The sequence below is a fragment of the Mytilus galloprovincialis genome, chromosome 3 (genome assembly GCF_965363235.1).
Source record: "Mytilus galloprovincialis chromosome 3, xbMytGall1.hap1.1, whole genome shotgun sequence".
In the NCBI taxonomy this organism is placed as follows: Eukaryota; Metazoa; Mollusca; class Bivalvia; order Mytilida; family Mytilidae; genus Mytilus; species Mytilus galloprovincialis.
Window position 1 is genome coordinate 651,865 of NC_134840.1, and position 17,306 is coordinate 669,170.

At 33.8% G+C, this 17,306-nt stretch overlaps 1 protein-coding gene across 3 annotated transcripts in view; it reads left to right on the top strand.

The window, feature by feature from the left end:
* The window catches only part of LOC143066892 (kinesin-like protein KIF28), a 94,410-nt gene that overhangs the window by 43,540 nt on the left and 33,564 nt on the right, over positions 1-17,306 (top strand). For all 3 annotated transcript variants that reach the window (XM_076239714.1, XM_076239711.1, XM_076239713.1), the window contains one exon: positions 13,823-13,971. In XM_076239714.1, the coding sequence (XP_076095829.1) occupies positions 13,823-13,971 (149 nt within the window). The remainder of the gene's footprint in view (positions 1-13,822; positions 13,972-17,306) is intronic.

Genomic DNA, 17,306 nt, shown 5'->3' on the forward strand with positions numbered 1-17,306 from the left:
CTATGCTACAGATCCAAACGATTTACTGCTGTGCCCTTGTAGAGCACTACTAGCTTATATTAAAAGAACTGAAGTTTTGCGCAAATCACAAAGACTCTTTGTAACATATCAAAAGAATCATCATGTAGAGGCTTCTAAGAATTCCATTGCTCGATGGATTGTGAACACGGTTAAATATGCATATGAACATGCAGATACAGACACACTTCAGTTTGTGAGAGCTCATGATACAAGAAAGCTCTCAACTTCTTGGGCTTTATTCAATGGACTTTCCTCTCAAGAAATTTTAAGAGCAGCTCATTGGTCAAATGAGACAACATTCACCTCATATTACTTGAAGGATGTACCAGATTTGGAATCTCGGTTTGCAAAAGCTGCAATTTTGCATACGGCTAACAGAAGACAGAAGAAGTATTAAGGTAGATATTTTTTATTTACTAGTTACTTTCTTCCTCTTACCCACCACCTTTAGGTTTATGCTGCAAATTCTTTGCAAATGTTTTTCAGACAGGTAAGTACAGATTTTGATATAAACTATGGTTTTTTAAAGTAAAAACTTTGTTTATGATAAATCTGTACTTACCTGTCTGACCCTGCCCACCTCCCCACCTGAGGAAGTTAAGTTTTATATAATGTATATAGTTATTTCCGCCTCAGGTAAAGTGATCTTCTATTCGGGAGATCGTGAAAGGGAGATAATTTAAAAGTTAGCGATTGCAAGGGGTTACCAAGGGGTAATTGCAAATGTTTTTCAGACAGGTAAGTACAGATTTATCATAAACTTTACAGATTTATCATTACTTTAAAAAACCATAATTTGGCAAAGATGAAACACAAAATACAACAATAAATATGATAAAACACATAATTTTATGTATGAACATGAAAAGTCTTTAAAAAAAAAAGAATTTTCCTACTACTCTAGCAATTTGCACATTTTATGAAATATCTAGACTGACTTATCTACAGTTTCAAAATCGTAGATGGAGGAAGACATCCAAGCTACCTTAGACATGATACTATTAGTGTAAATGAGTGTTTTATTGGTGTGTATTTGCTCAGTTTCAGGTAATTAGTAAACAGAGGTGGTAACTATATATATCGTAATATCACTAGTTGTCAAGTTTTTACTTTCAGCTTTTGTGTACTTGGTTTTATGTATTGTTAGGTGTATTTGTGTGTGTGTGACATTATACAACCTTATATTGAGGAGAAAGAGCTACACCACCAAGTTTGATGTTTTTGGCTTATAACTTACTTTTTTTGTTGTAACATTTTTAAATAAACAACTGTTGGAGGATGAAATAGATAGAAATAGTTTGACGTCAGTCTTAATAAAGAAATAGTTTGACAGTATTGTTAGTCTATATAATACATCTGAAAACTATAAGTGGAAAAAAACCTGAAAAGGACAAAATAATTGGCCTCACTATGATTCTGTTTTTTACAAAGATATTAAACTCCCTCTAGGAAGAGGAGGGTAACTATAAAAATGGAAAAAGGAATGGGAAAAGAAAAAATTAATCATTCTTCAGAACCTTTTGTTTTTTAGCTCACTTGGCCTTTTAGGCCAGGTGAGCTAAAAAACAAAAGGTTCTGAAGAATGATTTTTCTCATCACTTGGCGTCCGGCGTTCGTCGTCCGTCGTCGTCGTTAACTTTTACAAAAATCTTCTCCTCTGAAACTACTGGGCCAAATTAAACCAAACTTGGCCACAATCATCATTGAGGTATCTAGTTTAAAAAATGTGTCCGGTGACCCGGCCAACCATCCAAGATGGCCGCCATGGCTAAAAATAGAACATAGGGGTAAAATGCAGTTTTTGGCTTATAACTCAAAAACCAAAGCATTTAGAGCAAATCTGACATGGGGGTTAAATTGTTAAACAGGTGAAGTTCTATCTGCCCTGAAATTTTCAGATGAATCAGATAACCCGTTGTTGGGTTGCTGCCCCTGAATTAGTAATTTTAAGGAAATTTTGCTGTTTTTGGTTATTATCTTGAATATTATTATAGATAGAGATAAACAGTAAACAGCAATAATGTTCAGCAAAGTAAGATTTACAAATAAGTCAACATGACTGAAATGGTCAGTTGACCCCTTTAGGAGTTATTGCCCTTTATAGTCAATTTTTAACCATTTTTCGTAAATCTTAGTAATATTTTACAAAAATCTTCTCCTCTGAAACTACTTGGCCAAATTAATCCAAACTTGGCCACAATCATCTTTTGGGTTAGTAGTTTGAAAAATGTGTCCGGTGAACCGGCCATCAAACCAAGATGGCCGCCATGGCTAAAAATAGAACATGGGGTAAAATGCAGTTTTTGGCTTATAACTCAAAACCCAAAGCATTTAGAGCAAATCTGACAGGGGTAAATTGTTTATCAGTTCAAGATCTATCTGCCCTGAAATTTTCAGATGAATCGGACAACCTGTTGTGGGTTTGCTGGCCCTGAATTGGTAATTTTAAGGAAATTTTGCTCTTTTTGGTTATTATCTTGAATATTATTATAGATAGAGATAAACTATTTACAGCAATAATGTTCACCAAAGTAAGATTTACAAATAAGTCACATGACTGAAATGGTCAGTTGACCCCTTTAGGAGTTATTGCCCTTTATAGTCAATTTTTAACCATTTTTCGTAAATCTTAGTAATCTTTTACAAAAATCTTCTCCTCTGAAACTACTTGGCCAAATTAATCCAAACTTGGCCACAATCATCTTTTGGGTTAGTAGTTTGAAAAATGTGTCCGGTGACCCGGCCATCCAACCAAAAGCATTTAGAGCAAATCTGACAGGAGTAAAATTGTTTATCAGGTCAAGATCTATCTGTCCTGAAATTTTTAGATGAATCGGACAACCCGTTGTTGGGTTGCTGACCCTGAATTGTTAGTTTTAAGGAAATTTTGCTGTTTTTGGTCATTATCTTGAATATTATTATTGATAGAGATAAACTGTAAACAACAATAATGTTCAGCAAAGTAAGATTTACAAATAAGTCAACATGACCGAAATGGTCAATTGACCCCCTTAGGAGTTATTGTTCTTTATAGTCAATTTTTAACAATTTTCATAAAATTTGTAAATTTTTACTAACATTTTCCACTGAAACTAATGGGCCAAGTTCATTATAGATAGAGATAATTTTAAGCAGCAAGTGTGTTCAGTAAAGTAAGATGTACAAACACATCACCATCACCAAAAAACAATTTTGTCATGAATCCATCTGCTTCCTTTAATATTCACATAGACCAAGGTGAGCGACACAGGCTCTTTAGAGCCTCTAGTTTTTTTTTTTTTTTTTTTTAACAACATAATTAAATATTTATTTCAAATATTGGCTTCTTAAAATAGCTGTCAGGAGTCCTAGCTCCTCCTGATGTTCCCTGTTACAATCCACTCAGGGTAGTAATTAGATATAAATACATCAAATATATATTGAATAATATCAGTTAATATGACTATTCATATGTTTTTCTAAAAGTTGCTAAAACATTTCTTTTAATTGTCAAACATACTCTTCTATTGAACTTATTAAGAAACTAGAGGCTCTAAAGAGCCTGTGTCGCTCACCTTGGTCTATGTGAATATTAAACAATGGACACATATGGATCCATGACAAAATTGTGTTTTGGTGATGGTGATGTGTTTGTAGATCTTACTTTACTAAACATTCTTGCTGCTTACAATTATCTCTATCTATAACAGTACTTTCTGTGGAAAATGTTATTGAAAATCTTCAAATTTTAAGAAAATTGTTAAAAATTGACTATGAAGGGCTATAATTAACTCCTTAGGGGGTCAATTGACTATTTTGGTCATAGTGACTTATTTTTAGTTCTTACTTTGCTGTACATTATTGCTGTTTACAGTTTATCTCTATCTATAATAATATTCAAGATAATAACAAAAAAACAGCAAAATTTCCTCAAAATTACCAATTCAGGGGCAGCAACCTAACAACCGATTATCCGATTCATCTGAAAATTCCAGGGCAGATAGATTGTGACCTGATCAACAATTTTATTTCCTGTCTGATTTGCTCTTAATGCTTTGGTTTTTGAGTTATAAGCCAAAAACTGCATTTTACCCCCATGTTCTATTTTTAGCCATGGCGGCCATCTTGGTTTGTTGGCCGAGTTACCGGACACATTTTTTTAACTAGATACCCCAATGATGATTATGGCTAAGTTTGGTTAAATTTGGCCCAGTAGTTTCAGAGGAGAAGATTTTTCTAAAAGATCACTAAGATTTACGAAAAATGGTTAAAAATTGACTATAAAGGGCAATAACTCCTAAAGTGGTCAACTGACCATTTTGGTCATAATGACTTATTTGTAGATCTTACTTTGATGAACATTATTGCTGTTTACAGTTTATCTCTATCTATAATAATATTCAAGATAATAACCAAAAACAACAAAATTTCCTTAAAATTACCATTTCAGGGGCAGCAACCCAACAACGAAATGTCCGATTCATCTGAAAATTTCAGGGCAGATAGAACTTGACCTGATGAACAATTTTACCCATGTCAGATTTGCTCTTAATGCTTTGGTTTTTGAGTTATAAGCCAAAAACTGCATTTTACCCCTATGTTCTATTTTTAGCCATGGCGGCCATCTTGGTTGGTTGGGCGGGTCACCGGACACATTTTTTAAACTAGATACCCCAATGATGATTATGGCCAAGTTTGGTTAAATTTGGCCCAGTAGTTTCAGAGGAGAAGATTTTTCTAAAAGATTACTAAGATTTACGAAAAATGGTTAAAAATTGACTATAAAGAGCAATAACTCCTAAAGTGTTCAACTGACCATTTTGGTCATGTTGACTTATTTGTAGATCTTACTTTGCTGAACATTATTGCTGTTTACAGTTTATCTCTATCTATAATAATATTCAAGATAATAACCAAAAACAGCAAAATTTCCTTAAAATTACCATTTCAGGGGCAGCAACCCAACAACGGAATGTCCGATTCATCTGAAAATTTCAGGGCAGATAGATCTTGACCTGATGAACAATATTACTACTTTGTCAGATTTGCTCTAAATGCTTTGGTTTTTGAGTTTTAAGCCAAAAACTGCATTTTACCCCTATGTTCTATTTTTAGCCATGGCGGCCATCTTGGTTGGTTGGGCTGGTCACCGGACACATTTTTTAAACTAGATACCCCAATGATGATTATGGCCAAGTTTGGTTAAATTTGGCTCAGTAGTTTCAGAGGAGAAGATTTTTCTAAAAGATTACTAAGATTTACGAAAAATGGTTAAAAATTGACTATGAAGGGCTATAACTCCTTAGGGGGTCAATTGACTATTTTGGTCATAGTGACTTATTTTTAGTTCTTACTTTGCTGTACATTATTGCTGTTTACAGTTTATCTCTATCTATAATAATATTCAAGATAATAACAAAAAAACAGCAAAATTTCCTCAAAATTACCAATTCAGGGGCAGCAACCTAACAACCGATTATCCGATTCATCTGAAAATTCCAGGGCAGATAGATCGTGACCTGATCAACAATTTTATTTCCTGTCTGATTTGCTCTTAATGCTTTGGTTTTTGAGTTATAAGCCAAAAACTGCATTTTACCCCCATGTTCTCTTTTTAGCCATGGCGGCCATCTTGGTTTGTTGGCCGAGTTACCGGACACAATTTTTTAACTAGATACCCCAATGATGATTATGGCTAAGTTTGGTTAAATTTGGCCCAGTAGTTTCAGAGGAGAAGATTTTTCTAAAAGATCACTAAGATTTACGAAAAATGGTTAAAAATTGACTATAAAGGGCAATAACTCCTAAAGTGGTCAACTGACCATTTTGGTCATATGACTTATTTGTAGATCTTACTTTGATGAACATTATTGCTGTTTACAGTTTATCTCTTATCTATAATAATATTCAAGATAATAACCAAAATCAGCAAAATTTCCTTAAAATTACCTTTTCAGGGGCAGCAACCCAACAACGAAATGTCCGATTCATCTGAAAATTTCAGGGCAGATAGAACTTGACCTGATGAACAATATTGCTACTTTGTCAGATTTGCTCTAAATGCTTTGGTTTTTGAGTTTTAAGCCAAAAACTGCATTTTACCTCTATGTTCTATTTTTAGCCATGGCGGCCATCTTGGTTGGTTGGGCGGGTCACCGGACACATTTTTTTAAACTAGATACCCCAATGATGATTATGGCCAAGTTTGGTTAAATTTGGCCCAGTAGTTTCAGAGGAGAAGATTTTTCTAAAAGATTACTAAGATTTACGAAAAATGGTTAAAAATTGACTATAAAGGTCAATAACTCCTAAAGTGTTCAACTGACCATTTTGGTCATGTTGACTTATTTGTAGATCTTACTTTGCTGAACATTATTGCTGTTTACAGTTTATCTCTGTCTATAATAATATTCAAGATAATAACCAAAAACAGCAAAATTTCCTTAAAATTACCATTTCAGGGGCAGCAACCCAACAACGGAATGTCCGATTCATCTGAAAATTTCAGGGCAGATAGATCTTGACCTGATGAACAATATTACTACTTTGTCAGATTTGCTCTAAATGCTTTGGTTTTGGAGTTATAAGCCAAAAACTGCATTTTACCCCTATGTTCTATTTTTAGCCATGGCGGCCATCTTGGTTGGTTGGCCGGGTCACGCCACCCATTTTTAAACTAGATACCCCAATGATGATTGTGGTCAAGTTTGGTTTAATTTGGCCCAGTAGTTTCAGAGGAGAAGATTTTTGTAAAAGTTAACGACGACGGACGATGACGGACGACGACGGACGACGCCGGACGCCGGACGCCAAGTGATGGGAAAAGCTCACTTGGCCCTTCGGGCCAGGTGAGCTAAAAATGAGAAAACATTGACATTTTTTGTCTTTTGATCAGATATGTAATAGGCTTTGTAAATTGAAAAACCAACAATTGTTAAAAAATAGTTAAAGTCAATATTCTTTGTCAGAAGGGAGATAACTTTTCAATATCTATAGCTGAGAACAAAAGGAAAAATAAATTTTCAATAATTATAGCTGAGAACAAAGCGAGATAACTTTTCAATAACTATAGCTGAGCACAAAGGGAGATAACTTTTCAATAACTATAGCTGAGAACAAAGCGAGATAACTTTTCAATAACTATAGCTAAACATAAAGGGAGATAGCTTTTCAATAACTATAGCTGAGCACAAAGGGAGATAACTTTTCAATAACTATAGCTGATCACAAAGGGAGATAACTTTTCCAAAACTACAGCTGAGCACAAAGGGAGATAACTTTTCAATAACTATAGCTGAGAACAAAGGTAGATAACTTTTCAATAACTATAGCTGAGCACAAAGGGAGATAACTTTTCAATAACTATAGCTGAGTACAAAGGGAGGTAACTTTTCAATAACTATAGCTGAGCACAAAGGGAGATAACTTTTCCAAAACTACAGCTGAGCACAAAGGGAGATAACTTTTCAATAACTATAGCTGAGAACAAAGGTAGATAACTTTTCAATAACTATAGCTGAGCACAAAGGGAGATAACTTTTCAATAACTATAGCTGAGCACAAAGGGAGAGAACTTTTCAATAACTATAGCTGAGAACAAAGGTAGATAACTTTTCAATAACTATAGCTGAGCACAAAGGGAGATAACTTTTCAATAACTATAGCTGAGCACAAAGGGAGATAACTTTTCAATAACTATAGCTGAGCACAAAGGGAGATAACTTTTCAATAACTATAGCTGAGAACAAAGGTAGATAACTTTTCAATAACTATAGCTGAGAACAAAGGAGAGAACTTTTCAATAACTATAGCTGAGCACAAAGGGAGAGAACTTTTCAATAACTATAGCTGAGAACAAAGGGAGATAATAACTATAGCTGATCACAAAGGGAGATAACTGTTCAATAACTATAGCTGAGCACAAAGGGAGATAACTTTTCCAAAACTACAGCTGAGCACAAAGGGAGATAACTTTTCAATAACTATAGCTGAGAACAAAGGTAGATAACTTTTCAATAACTATAGCTGAGCACAAAGGGAGATAACTTTTCAATAACTATAGTGAGCACAAAGGGAGAGAACTTTTCAATAACTATAGCTGAGAACAAAGGTAGATAACTTTTCAATAACTATAGCTGAGCACAAAGGGAGATAACTTTTCAATAACTATAGCTGAGCACAAAGGGAGATAACTTTTCAATAACTATAGCTGAGCACAAAGGGAGATAACTTTTCAATAACTATAGCTGAGAACAAAGGTAGATAACTTTTCAATAACTATAGCTGAGAACAAAGGAGAGAACTTTTCAATAACTATATCTGAGCACAAAGGGAGAGAACTTTTCAATAACTATAGCTGAGAACAAAGGGAGATAATAACTATAGCTGATCACAAAGGGAGATAACTGTTCAATAACTATAGCTGAGCACAAAGGGAGATAACTTTTCCAAAACTACAGCTGAGCACAAAGGGAGATAACTTTTGAATAACTACAGCTAAGCACAAAGGGAGATAACTTTTGAATAACTATAGCTGAGCACAAAGGGAGATAAATTTTCCAAAACTACAGCTGAGCACACTGCAATATTATTTATTATACCCCACGCAACGAAGTTGCGGAGGGTATAATGTTTTTGACCCGTCCATCCGTCCGTCCGTCAGTCCGTCCGTCCGTCAGTCCGTCAGTCCTGTTTCTTGTCATCGCAACTCCTCTCAAACCACACAACAGAATTTCACGAAACCTTTTCAGATAATAAGGACATACTATGTAGTTGTGCATATCGACGGGAAATTGCGATTCAATTTTTTTTCTAGGAGTTACGCCCCTTTGAACTTATTTACTTTAATGTACTACTGCAACAGTTTGTCATCACAACTCCTCTCAAACCACACAACAGAATTTCACGAAACCTTTTCAGATAATAAGGACATACTATGTAGTTGTGCATATCGACGGGAAATTGCGATTCAATTTTTTTTCTAGGAGTTACGCCCCTTTGAACTTATTTACTTTAATGTACTACTGCAACAGTTTGTCATCGCAACTCCTCTCAAACCACACAACAGAATTTCACGAAACCTTTTCAGATAATAAGGACATACTATGTAGTTGTGCATATCGACGGGAAATTGCGATTCAATATTTTTTCTAGGAGTTACGCCCCTTTGAACTTATTTACTTTAATGTACTACTGCAACAGTTTGTCATCGCAACTCCTCTCAAACCACACAACAGAATTTCACGAAACCTTTTCAGATAATAAGGACATACTATGTAGTTGTGCATATCGACGGGAAATTGCGATTCAATTTTTTTTCTAGGAGTTACGCCCCTTTGAACTTATTTACTTTAATGTACTACTGCAACAGTTTGTCATCGCAACTCCTCTCAAACCACACAACAGAATTTCATGAAACTTTGTAGATAATAAGGACATACTATGTAGATGTGCATATCAACAGGAAATTACGGATCAATTTTTTTTCTAGGAGTTATGCCCCTTTGAACTTATTTGCTTCAATGTACTTCTGCAACAGTTTGTCATCTCAACTCCTCTGAAAACACACAACAGAATTTCATGAAATTTTGTAGATAATAAGGACATACTATGTATATTGACAGGAAATTATTATTCAATATTTTTTCTTATACAATTTTTTTTTCTTATACTTATTTAATTTCTCCAATGACAATGTGGGGACGTGGGGTATGTGAGCGTGCTCACTAAGGTTCTTTAATTATCTTTGTCACAACATTCGTTGCTTTCATTTTTAGCTCACCTGGCCCGAAGGGCCAAGTGAGCTTTTCCCATCACTTGCGTCCGGCGTCCGGCGTTAACTTTTACAAAAATCTTCTCCTCTGAAACTACTGGGCCAAATTTAACCAAACTTGGCCACAATCATCATTGGGGTATCTAGTTTAAAAAATGTGTCCGGTGACCCGGTCAACCAACCAAGATGGCCGCCATGGCTAAAAATAGAACATATGGGTAAAATGTGGTTTTTGGCTTATAACTCAAAAACCAAAGCATTTAGAGCAAATCTGACATGGGGTTACATTGTTCATCAGGTCAAGATCTATCTGCCCTGAAATTTTCAGATGAATCGGACAACCCGTTGTTGGGTTGCTGCCCCTGAATTGGTAATTTTATGGAAATTTAACTGTTTTTGTTTATTATCTTGAATATTATTATAGATAGAGATAACTGTGAACAGCAATAATGTTCAGCAAAGTAAGATTTACAAATAAGTCAACATGACCAAAATGGTCAGTTGACCCCTTTAGGAGTTATTTCCCTTTATAGTCAATTTTTAACCATTTCGTAAATCTTATTATTCTTTTACAAAAATCTTCTCCTCTGAAACTACTGGGCCAAATTAATCCAAACTTGGCCACAATCATCTATGGGGTATCTAGTTTAAAAAATGTGTCCGTTGACCTGGCCATCCAACCAAGATGGCTGCCTCGGCTAAAAATAGAACATAGGGGTAAAATGCAGTTTTTGGCTTATAACTCAAAAACCGAAGCATTTAGAGCAAATCTGACAGGGGTAAAATTGTTAATCAGGTCAAGATCTATCTGCCCTGAAATTTTCAGATGAATCGGACAACCCATTGTTGGGTTGCTGCTCCTAAATTGGTAATTTTAAGGAAATTTGGTGTTTTTGGTTATTATCTTGAATATTATTATAGATAGGGATAAACTGTAAACAGCAATAATGTTCAGCAAAGTAAGATTTACAAATAAGTCAACATGATTGAAATGGTCAATTGACCCCCTAAGGAGTTATTGTCCTTTATAGTCAATTTTTAACAATTTTCATAAACTTTGTAAATTTTACTAACATTTTCCACTGAAACTACTGGGCCAATCATTATAGATAGAGATAATTGTAAGCAGCAAGAATGTTCAGTAAAGTAAGATCTACAAACACATCACCATCACCAAAACACAATTTTGTCATGAATCCATCTGTGTCCTTTGTTGAATATTCACATAGACCAAGGTGAGCGACACAGGCTCTTTAGAGCCTCTAGTTTTCTATTTACTTTGCATCTGGTATTTATCTTGAACTCTGACTTCATATTCCTGTGAAATTGTTGTATCAGCTTCCAGTATACTATGTGTTTTATATAAGAGTGATTAACAGTGTGGGGAATACATAGGCTTCAATTGATAGATTATATGCTGTCTGAAATCATATTTTTATGCCCCATCTACGATAGTAGAGGGGTATTATGTTTTCTGGTCTGTGGCTCTGTTCGTCTGTTCGTTCGTTCGTTCGTCTGTCCGTTCGTCCTGCTCCAGGTTAAAGTTTTTGGTCAAGGTAGGTTTTGATGAAGCTGAAGTCCAATCAACTTGAAACTTAGTACACTTGTTGCTTATGTTATGATCTTTCTGATTTTTAAGACAAATTAGACTTTTGACCCCAATTTCACAGTCCACTGAACATAGAAAATGAAAGTGGGAGTTTCAGGTTAAAGTTATTGGTCAAGGCACTTTTTGATGAAGCTGAAGTCCAATCAAATTGAAGCTTAATACACATGTTTCCTATAGTACAATCCTTCTAATTTTAATGTCAAATTAGATTTTTACCCGATTTCACTGTCCATTGAACATGGAAAATGATAGTGGGAGTTTCAGGTTAAAGTTATTGGTCAAGGTACTTTTTGATGAAGCTGAAGTCCAATCAACTTGAAACTTAGTACTCTTGTTGCTTATGTTATGATCTTTCTGATTTTAAAGCCAAATTAGACTTTTGACCCCAATTTCACAGTCCACTGATCATAGAAAATGAAAGTGGGAGTTTCAGGTTAAAGTTATTTGTCAAGGTACTTTTTGATGAAGCTGAAGTCCAATCAACTTGAAGCTTAGTACACATGTTTCCTATAGTACAATCCTTCTAATTTTAATGTCAAATTAGATTTTTACCCGATTTCACGGTCCATTGAACATGGAAAATGATGGTGCAAGTGGGGCATCCGTGTACTTTGGACACATTCTTGTTTAAATCTAACTTCGATTCTGTATAAGTACATACATTATCTTGCATCAGCTGTTTGGCATCAAAATTTGTTAATAGGTTATTAATATTTTGTAATAATAATATTGTATAATGTGTGATAATAATCATACTTATATTGTATAATGTGTGATAATAATCATACTCATATTGTATAATGTGTGATAATAATCATACTTATATTGTATAACGTGTGATAATAATTATACTTATATTGTATAATGTGTGATAATAATCATACTTATATTGTATACATTATTTCTGTTTAACCCAATTGATTTTGTCATCAGACAATGAACATGTCACATAAAAGAAAAGTAAATTGCACAAAAATGAGAAAAACACAGGTCACATAATCTGTAAGGGTATATGTACATGTCTCATGTAACATAAAAAGCTATTTTCATATTTAACATGAAAATAAAAAGTGCATGTCACATAAACCATGAAAAGTGTGGCAGAGGCATCACCAATTGTTAAATTTCTGCTAAAATTAGTTTGATAAGTTCTATTTGTGATCTAGATCTATGATGTTCCTTTAAAGTTACATTACTAGTATCAGTATCAGAACATATAAGTTTGTCAACTATTTTGAGGCCCTGCCCCTTAGATATTGATCCAGTAACTTTCAATGTTTAGTTTCTGCTAAAATCAGCTTGACTTTGATAAGAACTTACCTGCGATAGATCAATGATAAAGTTGCATTATTATGAATACTAATCAATTTAAGGGATTCTTTTTAGCCCTCCCCCTAATTCATGGTCTAGCAAATTTGAATTCATACGCAATGTCTCTCTGGTATATTGTTTGTATTTCTTGTTTAGCCTTGTCGTTGAAACTCAACGACAAGGCTAAACAAGAAATACAAACAATATACCAGAGAGACATTGAAACTCAACGACAAAGCTAAACAAGAAATACAAACAATATACCAGAGAGACATTCAAACTCAACGACAAGGCTAAACAAGAAATACAAACAATATACCAGAGAGACCTTCAAACTCAACGACAAGGCTAAACAGAAAAACAACAGTACACATAACACACAACGACAAGGCTAAACAAGAAATACAAACAGAAAAACAACAGTACACATAACACAACATGAAAAACTAAACACTGAAATTTACTAACATCAGTTGTAATTTGAGATATCAGACTTTCTCATCAAAATTTAGTTTATAAAGTGTGAGTTTTTTTGCCTACAAAATGGTGTGGCTGGCACACAGTAGTGTTTCTGCACATAGTTTTGGAAATTTAAGCTCAATATTTTGAACACACTTTAAATGCTCTATGAAAAGTTTTTATCTCATTCAAATTAATTTCTGTAATAATTAAGAACTCTTCTTATTTGTTATTCTTTATGATTTGATATAATATGTTATCATGAAGGTACATTAAGGAAAGTTAAAGATAATGAAAAGATTTTATTTGAATTTTAGATTTGCACATTGCACTTTTTATTAGATTCACAATTTTCATAAGATTTTGTCGCCGCAATATAGCCTTTGTGTGCTAATGCAGCGTAAAGCAAACAACAATTAATCAATCATGAGCTTTTATTTAATAAATGTGTTGTTTTGGATATTAAATGCTTTGAATATATATAGATAATACTTAATAAGTTGCACTTTAATCTAAACACAGATAATAATTATACATATTGACAGAAAGACAATAAAATCTATTGGGAAAAGGGTTTTAGTCTTGTTGAAGAGTCGACAAGAATTGACAATGGTATTTGGACTATATGACATAATACTTTCTTATTGGTAAAAGAATTTGTATATTTATAGAGGATGTTGTTTTACAAGAAGAGGTTGTTCAGTTATTACCCATGGTTAATGAAGCTAATGCCATGTCTGATGAGCTCAAAAAGAAAGTACAGTTTGAACTGGCTCTAATCTCACCACAGGCAAGGGGACTGAAAGATGGCAAAACAGAGGTAAATATTTTATATAAGATAAGAAGATGCTTTATTTCCATCAAATGGGCTCACAAGGAGCATAATATAATATCGTTATAATATTTTTTTACAAATATAATAAACAACAAGTATACATAGTTACAAACACAAATAAGAAACAACAGTTTTCATATATTCGTATATATATAGGAGTATATATAAAACCTAAGTCTCAGGCACACCTCTAGAAAGTAACAAAAAAGAATTCTGTGTGTATATATATACAAAGGAAAAGTAGTTTCAGTTGGCTTAAGGCCCCAACATTTTCCTCTTGTTAAATTTCTTATATTTACACCATTGAAACAGCCAGGGTACATGCATTATCCGTCAAAGTCTTACTTGTATTCACAGTTACAAGAAGTTAGCAATATCCTTTAACTCTACTTTCCGCTATATAGATGATGTTCTTTCACTAAATAATTCAAAATTTGGTGACTATGTTGAACTCATCTATCCCATCGAACTAGAGATAAAGGATACTACAGATACAGTTAAGTTGGCCTCATATCTTGACTTACATCTAGAAATTGACAATGAGGGTCGGTTGAAAACAAAACTTTATGACAAAAGAGATGATTTCAGCTTTCCAATTGTGAACTTTCCATTTCTAAGTAGCAACATTCCAGTAGCACCTGCATACAGGGTATATATCTCCCAATTGATACGATATTCTCGTGCTTGCATTTCCTATCATGATTTTCTTGATAGAGGGTTTCTGCTCACAAGGAAGCTATTAAACCAAGAGTTCCAAATGGTGAAGTTGAAATCATCTCTTTGTAAATTTTACGGACGCCATCACGAGTTGGTTGACCGTTATGGAATAACCGTTTTACAAATGATATCGGATATGTTCCTATAATCGTAACTACAATCCCCTTCCCTTTCATGAATGTGACCTACTGAATTAGACTATTTACCAGATTTGTTATCACTTAAGCAACACGATGGGTGCCATATGTGGAGCAAGATCTGCTTACCCTTCCAGAGCACCTGAGATCACTCCTAGTTTTTTGTGGGGTTCGTGTTGCTTATTCTTTAGTTTTCTATGTTATGTCATGCGTACTATTGTTTATCTGTTTGTCTTTATTCATTTTTAGCCATGGCGTTGTCAGTTTATTTTCGAATTATGAGTTTGACTGACCCTCTTGTATCTTTCATCCCTCTTTTACATTTTATTCTTAAGTTATATTGAATATGTCCATTTTACCCTAAACAATGGTTGAAAATACTATCTGGCATATATTAAGGTGTGTTTTTGCATAAGTTCTCATTAGGAATCTCCATAATTGTTAAAAGGCATTGTAGTAACATATAAATAAATCTGAAATGTCAAGTAAATATTGTCGGCCTGAATGAATAATTGATTGTTATGAAATTAGTAAACAATTCTTGCACTGACTCTCAGATAACACATCTATTTTTCTAATTTTCCAAGAAAAAAAAATTAGTATCTAATTCCAGCAAAAAATCCTTAAAAACATTTTTATGTATCTTTAAAAATCACAAACCTTTAAAGAATTTGACTGTTTTAAATTTACAATAATTGGACTTAAAATTATAAGAAATTATTTGACAACATTCATTTTTTTACCAACAGTATGTCTTTGCATTAAATTCAATGTTCTGACAGTCTCTCGCTAGAATATTGTTGCTTGTATTTGAAAACCAAATACAGTTAAGTTAAGCCTGTCAGTCTGTCATGTGATACAGATTAAGTCATGTGATATAGGTTAAGTCATGAGATGCAGATTAAGTTATATCATACAGGTTTAGTCATGTGATACAGGTTTAGTCATGTGATACAGGTTTAGTCATGTGATACAGGTTTAGTCATGTGATATAGGTTTAGTTATGTGATACAGGTTAAGTCATGCAATATAGGTTTAGTTATGTGATACAGGTTTAATCATGTGATACAGGTTTAGTCATGTGATACAGGTTTAGTCATATGATACAGATTTAGTCATGTGATATAGGTTTAGTCATGTGATACAGGTTTAGTTATGCGATATAGGGTTTAGTCATGTGATACAGGTTTAGTTATGAGATATAGGTTTAGTCATGTGATACAGGTTAAGTCATGTGATACAGGTTTAGTTATGAGATACAGGTTTAGTCATGGTATACAGGTTTAGTCATGTGATACAGGTTAAGTTATGAGATACAGGTTAAGTCATGGAATACAGGTGTAGTCATGTGATACAGGTTTAGTTATGAGATACAGGTTTAGTTATGAGATACAGGTTTAGTCATGTGATACAGGTTTAGTTATGTGATTCAGGTTTAATCATGTGATACAGGTAAAGTCAAGTGATACAGGTTTAGTCGCAATATACAGGTTTAATCATGTGATATAGGTTTAGTTATGTGATACAGGTTTAGTTATGTGATACAGATTTAGTCAAGTGATACTGATTAAGTCATGTGATATAGGTTTAGTTATGTGATACAGGTTTAGTTATGTGATACAGGTTTAGTCATGTGATATAGGTTTAGTCAAGTGATACAGGTTTAGTCTTGTGATATAGGTTTAGTCGAGTGATACAGGTTTAGTCATGTGATACAGGTTTAGTCACGTGATATAGGTTTAGTTATGTGATACAGGTTAAGTCATGCAATATAGGTTTAGTTATGTGATACAGGTTTAATCATGTGATACAGGTTTAGTCATATGATACAGATTTTGTCATGTGATATAGGTTTAGTCATGTGATACAGGTTTAGTTATGCGATATAGGGTTTAGTCATGTGATACGGGTTTAGTTATGAGATATAGGTTTAGTCATGTGATACAGGTTTAGTCATGTGATACAGGTTTAGTTATGAGATACAAGTTTAGTCATGGTATACAGGTTTAGTCATGTGATACAGGTTTAGTTATGTGATTCAGGTTTAATCATGTGATACAGGTAAAGTCAAGTGATACAGGTTTAGTCACAATATACAGGTTTAATCATGTGATACAGGTTTAGTCATGTGATACAAGTTTAGTTATGTGATACAGGTTTAGTTATGGGATACAGATTTAGTCAAGTGATACTGATTAAGTCATGTGATATAGGTTAAGTCATGAGATGCAGATTAAGTCATATCATACAGGTTTAGTCATGTGATACAGGTTTAGTCATGTGATACAGGTTTAGTCATGTGATACAGGTTTAGTCATGTGATATAGGTTTAGTTATGTGATACAGGTTAAGTCATGCAATATAGGTTTAGTTATGGGATACAGATTTAGTCAAGTGATACTGATTAAGTCATGTGATATAGGTTTAGTTATGTGATACAGGTTTAGTTATGTGATAAGGTTTATT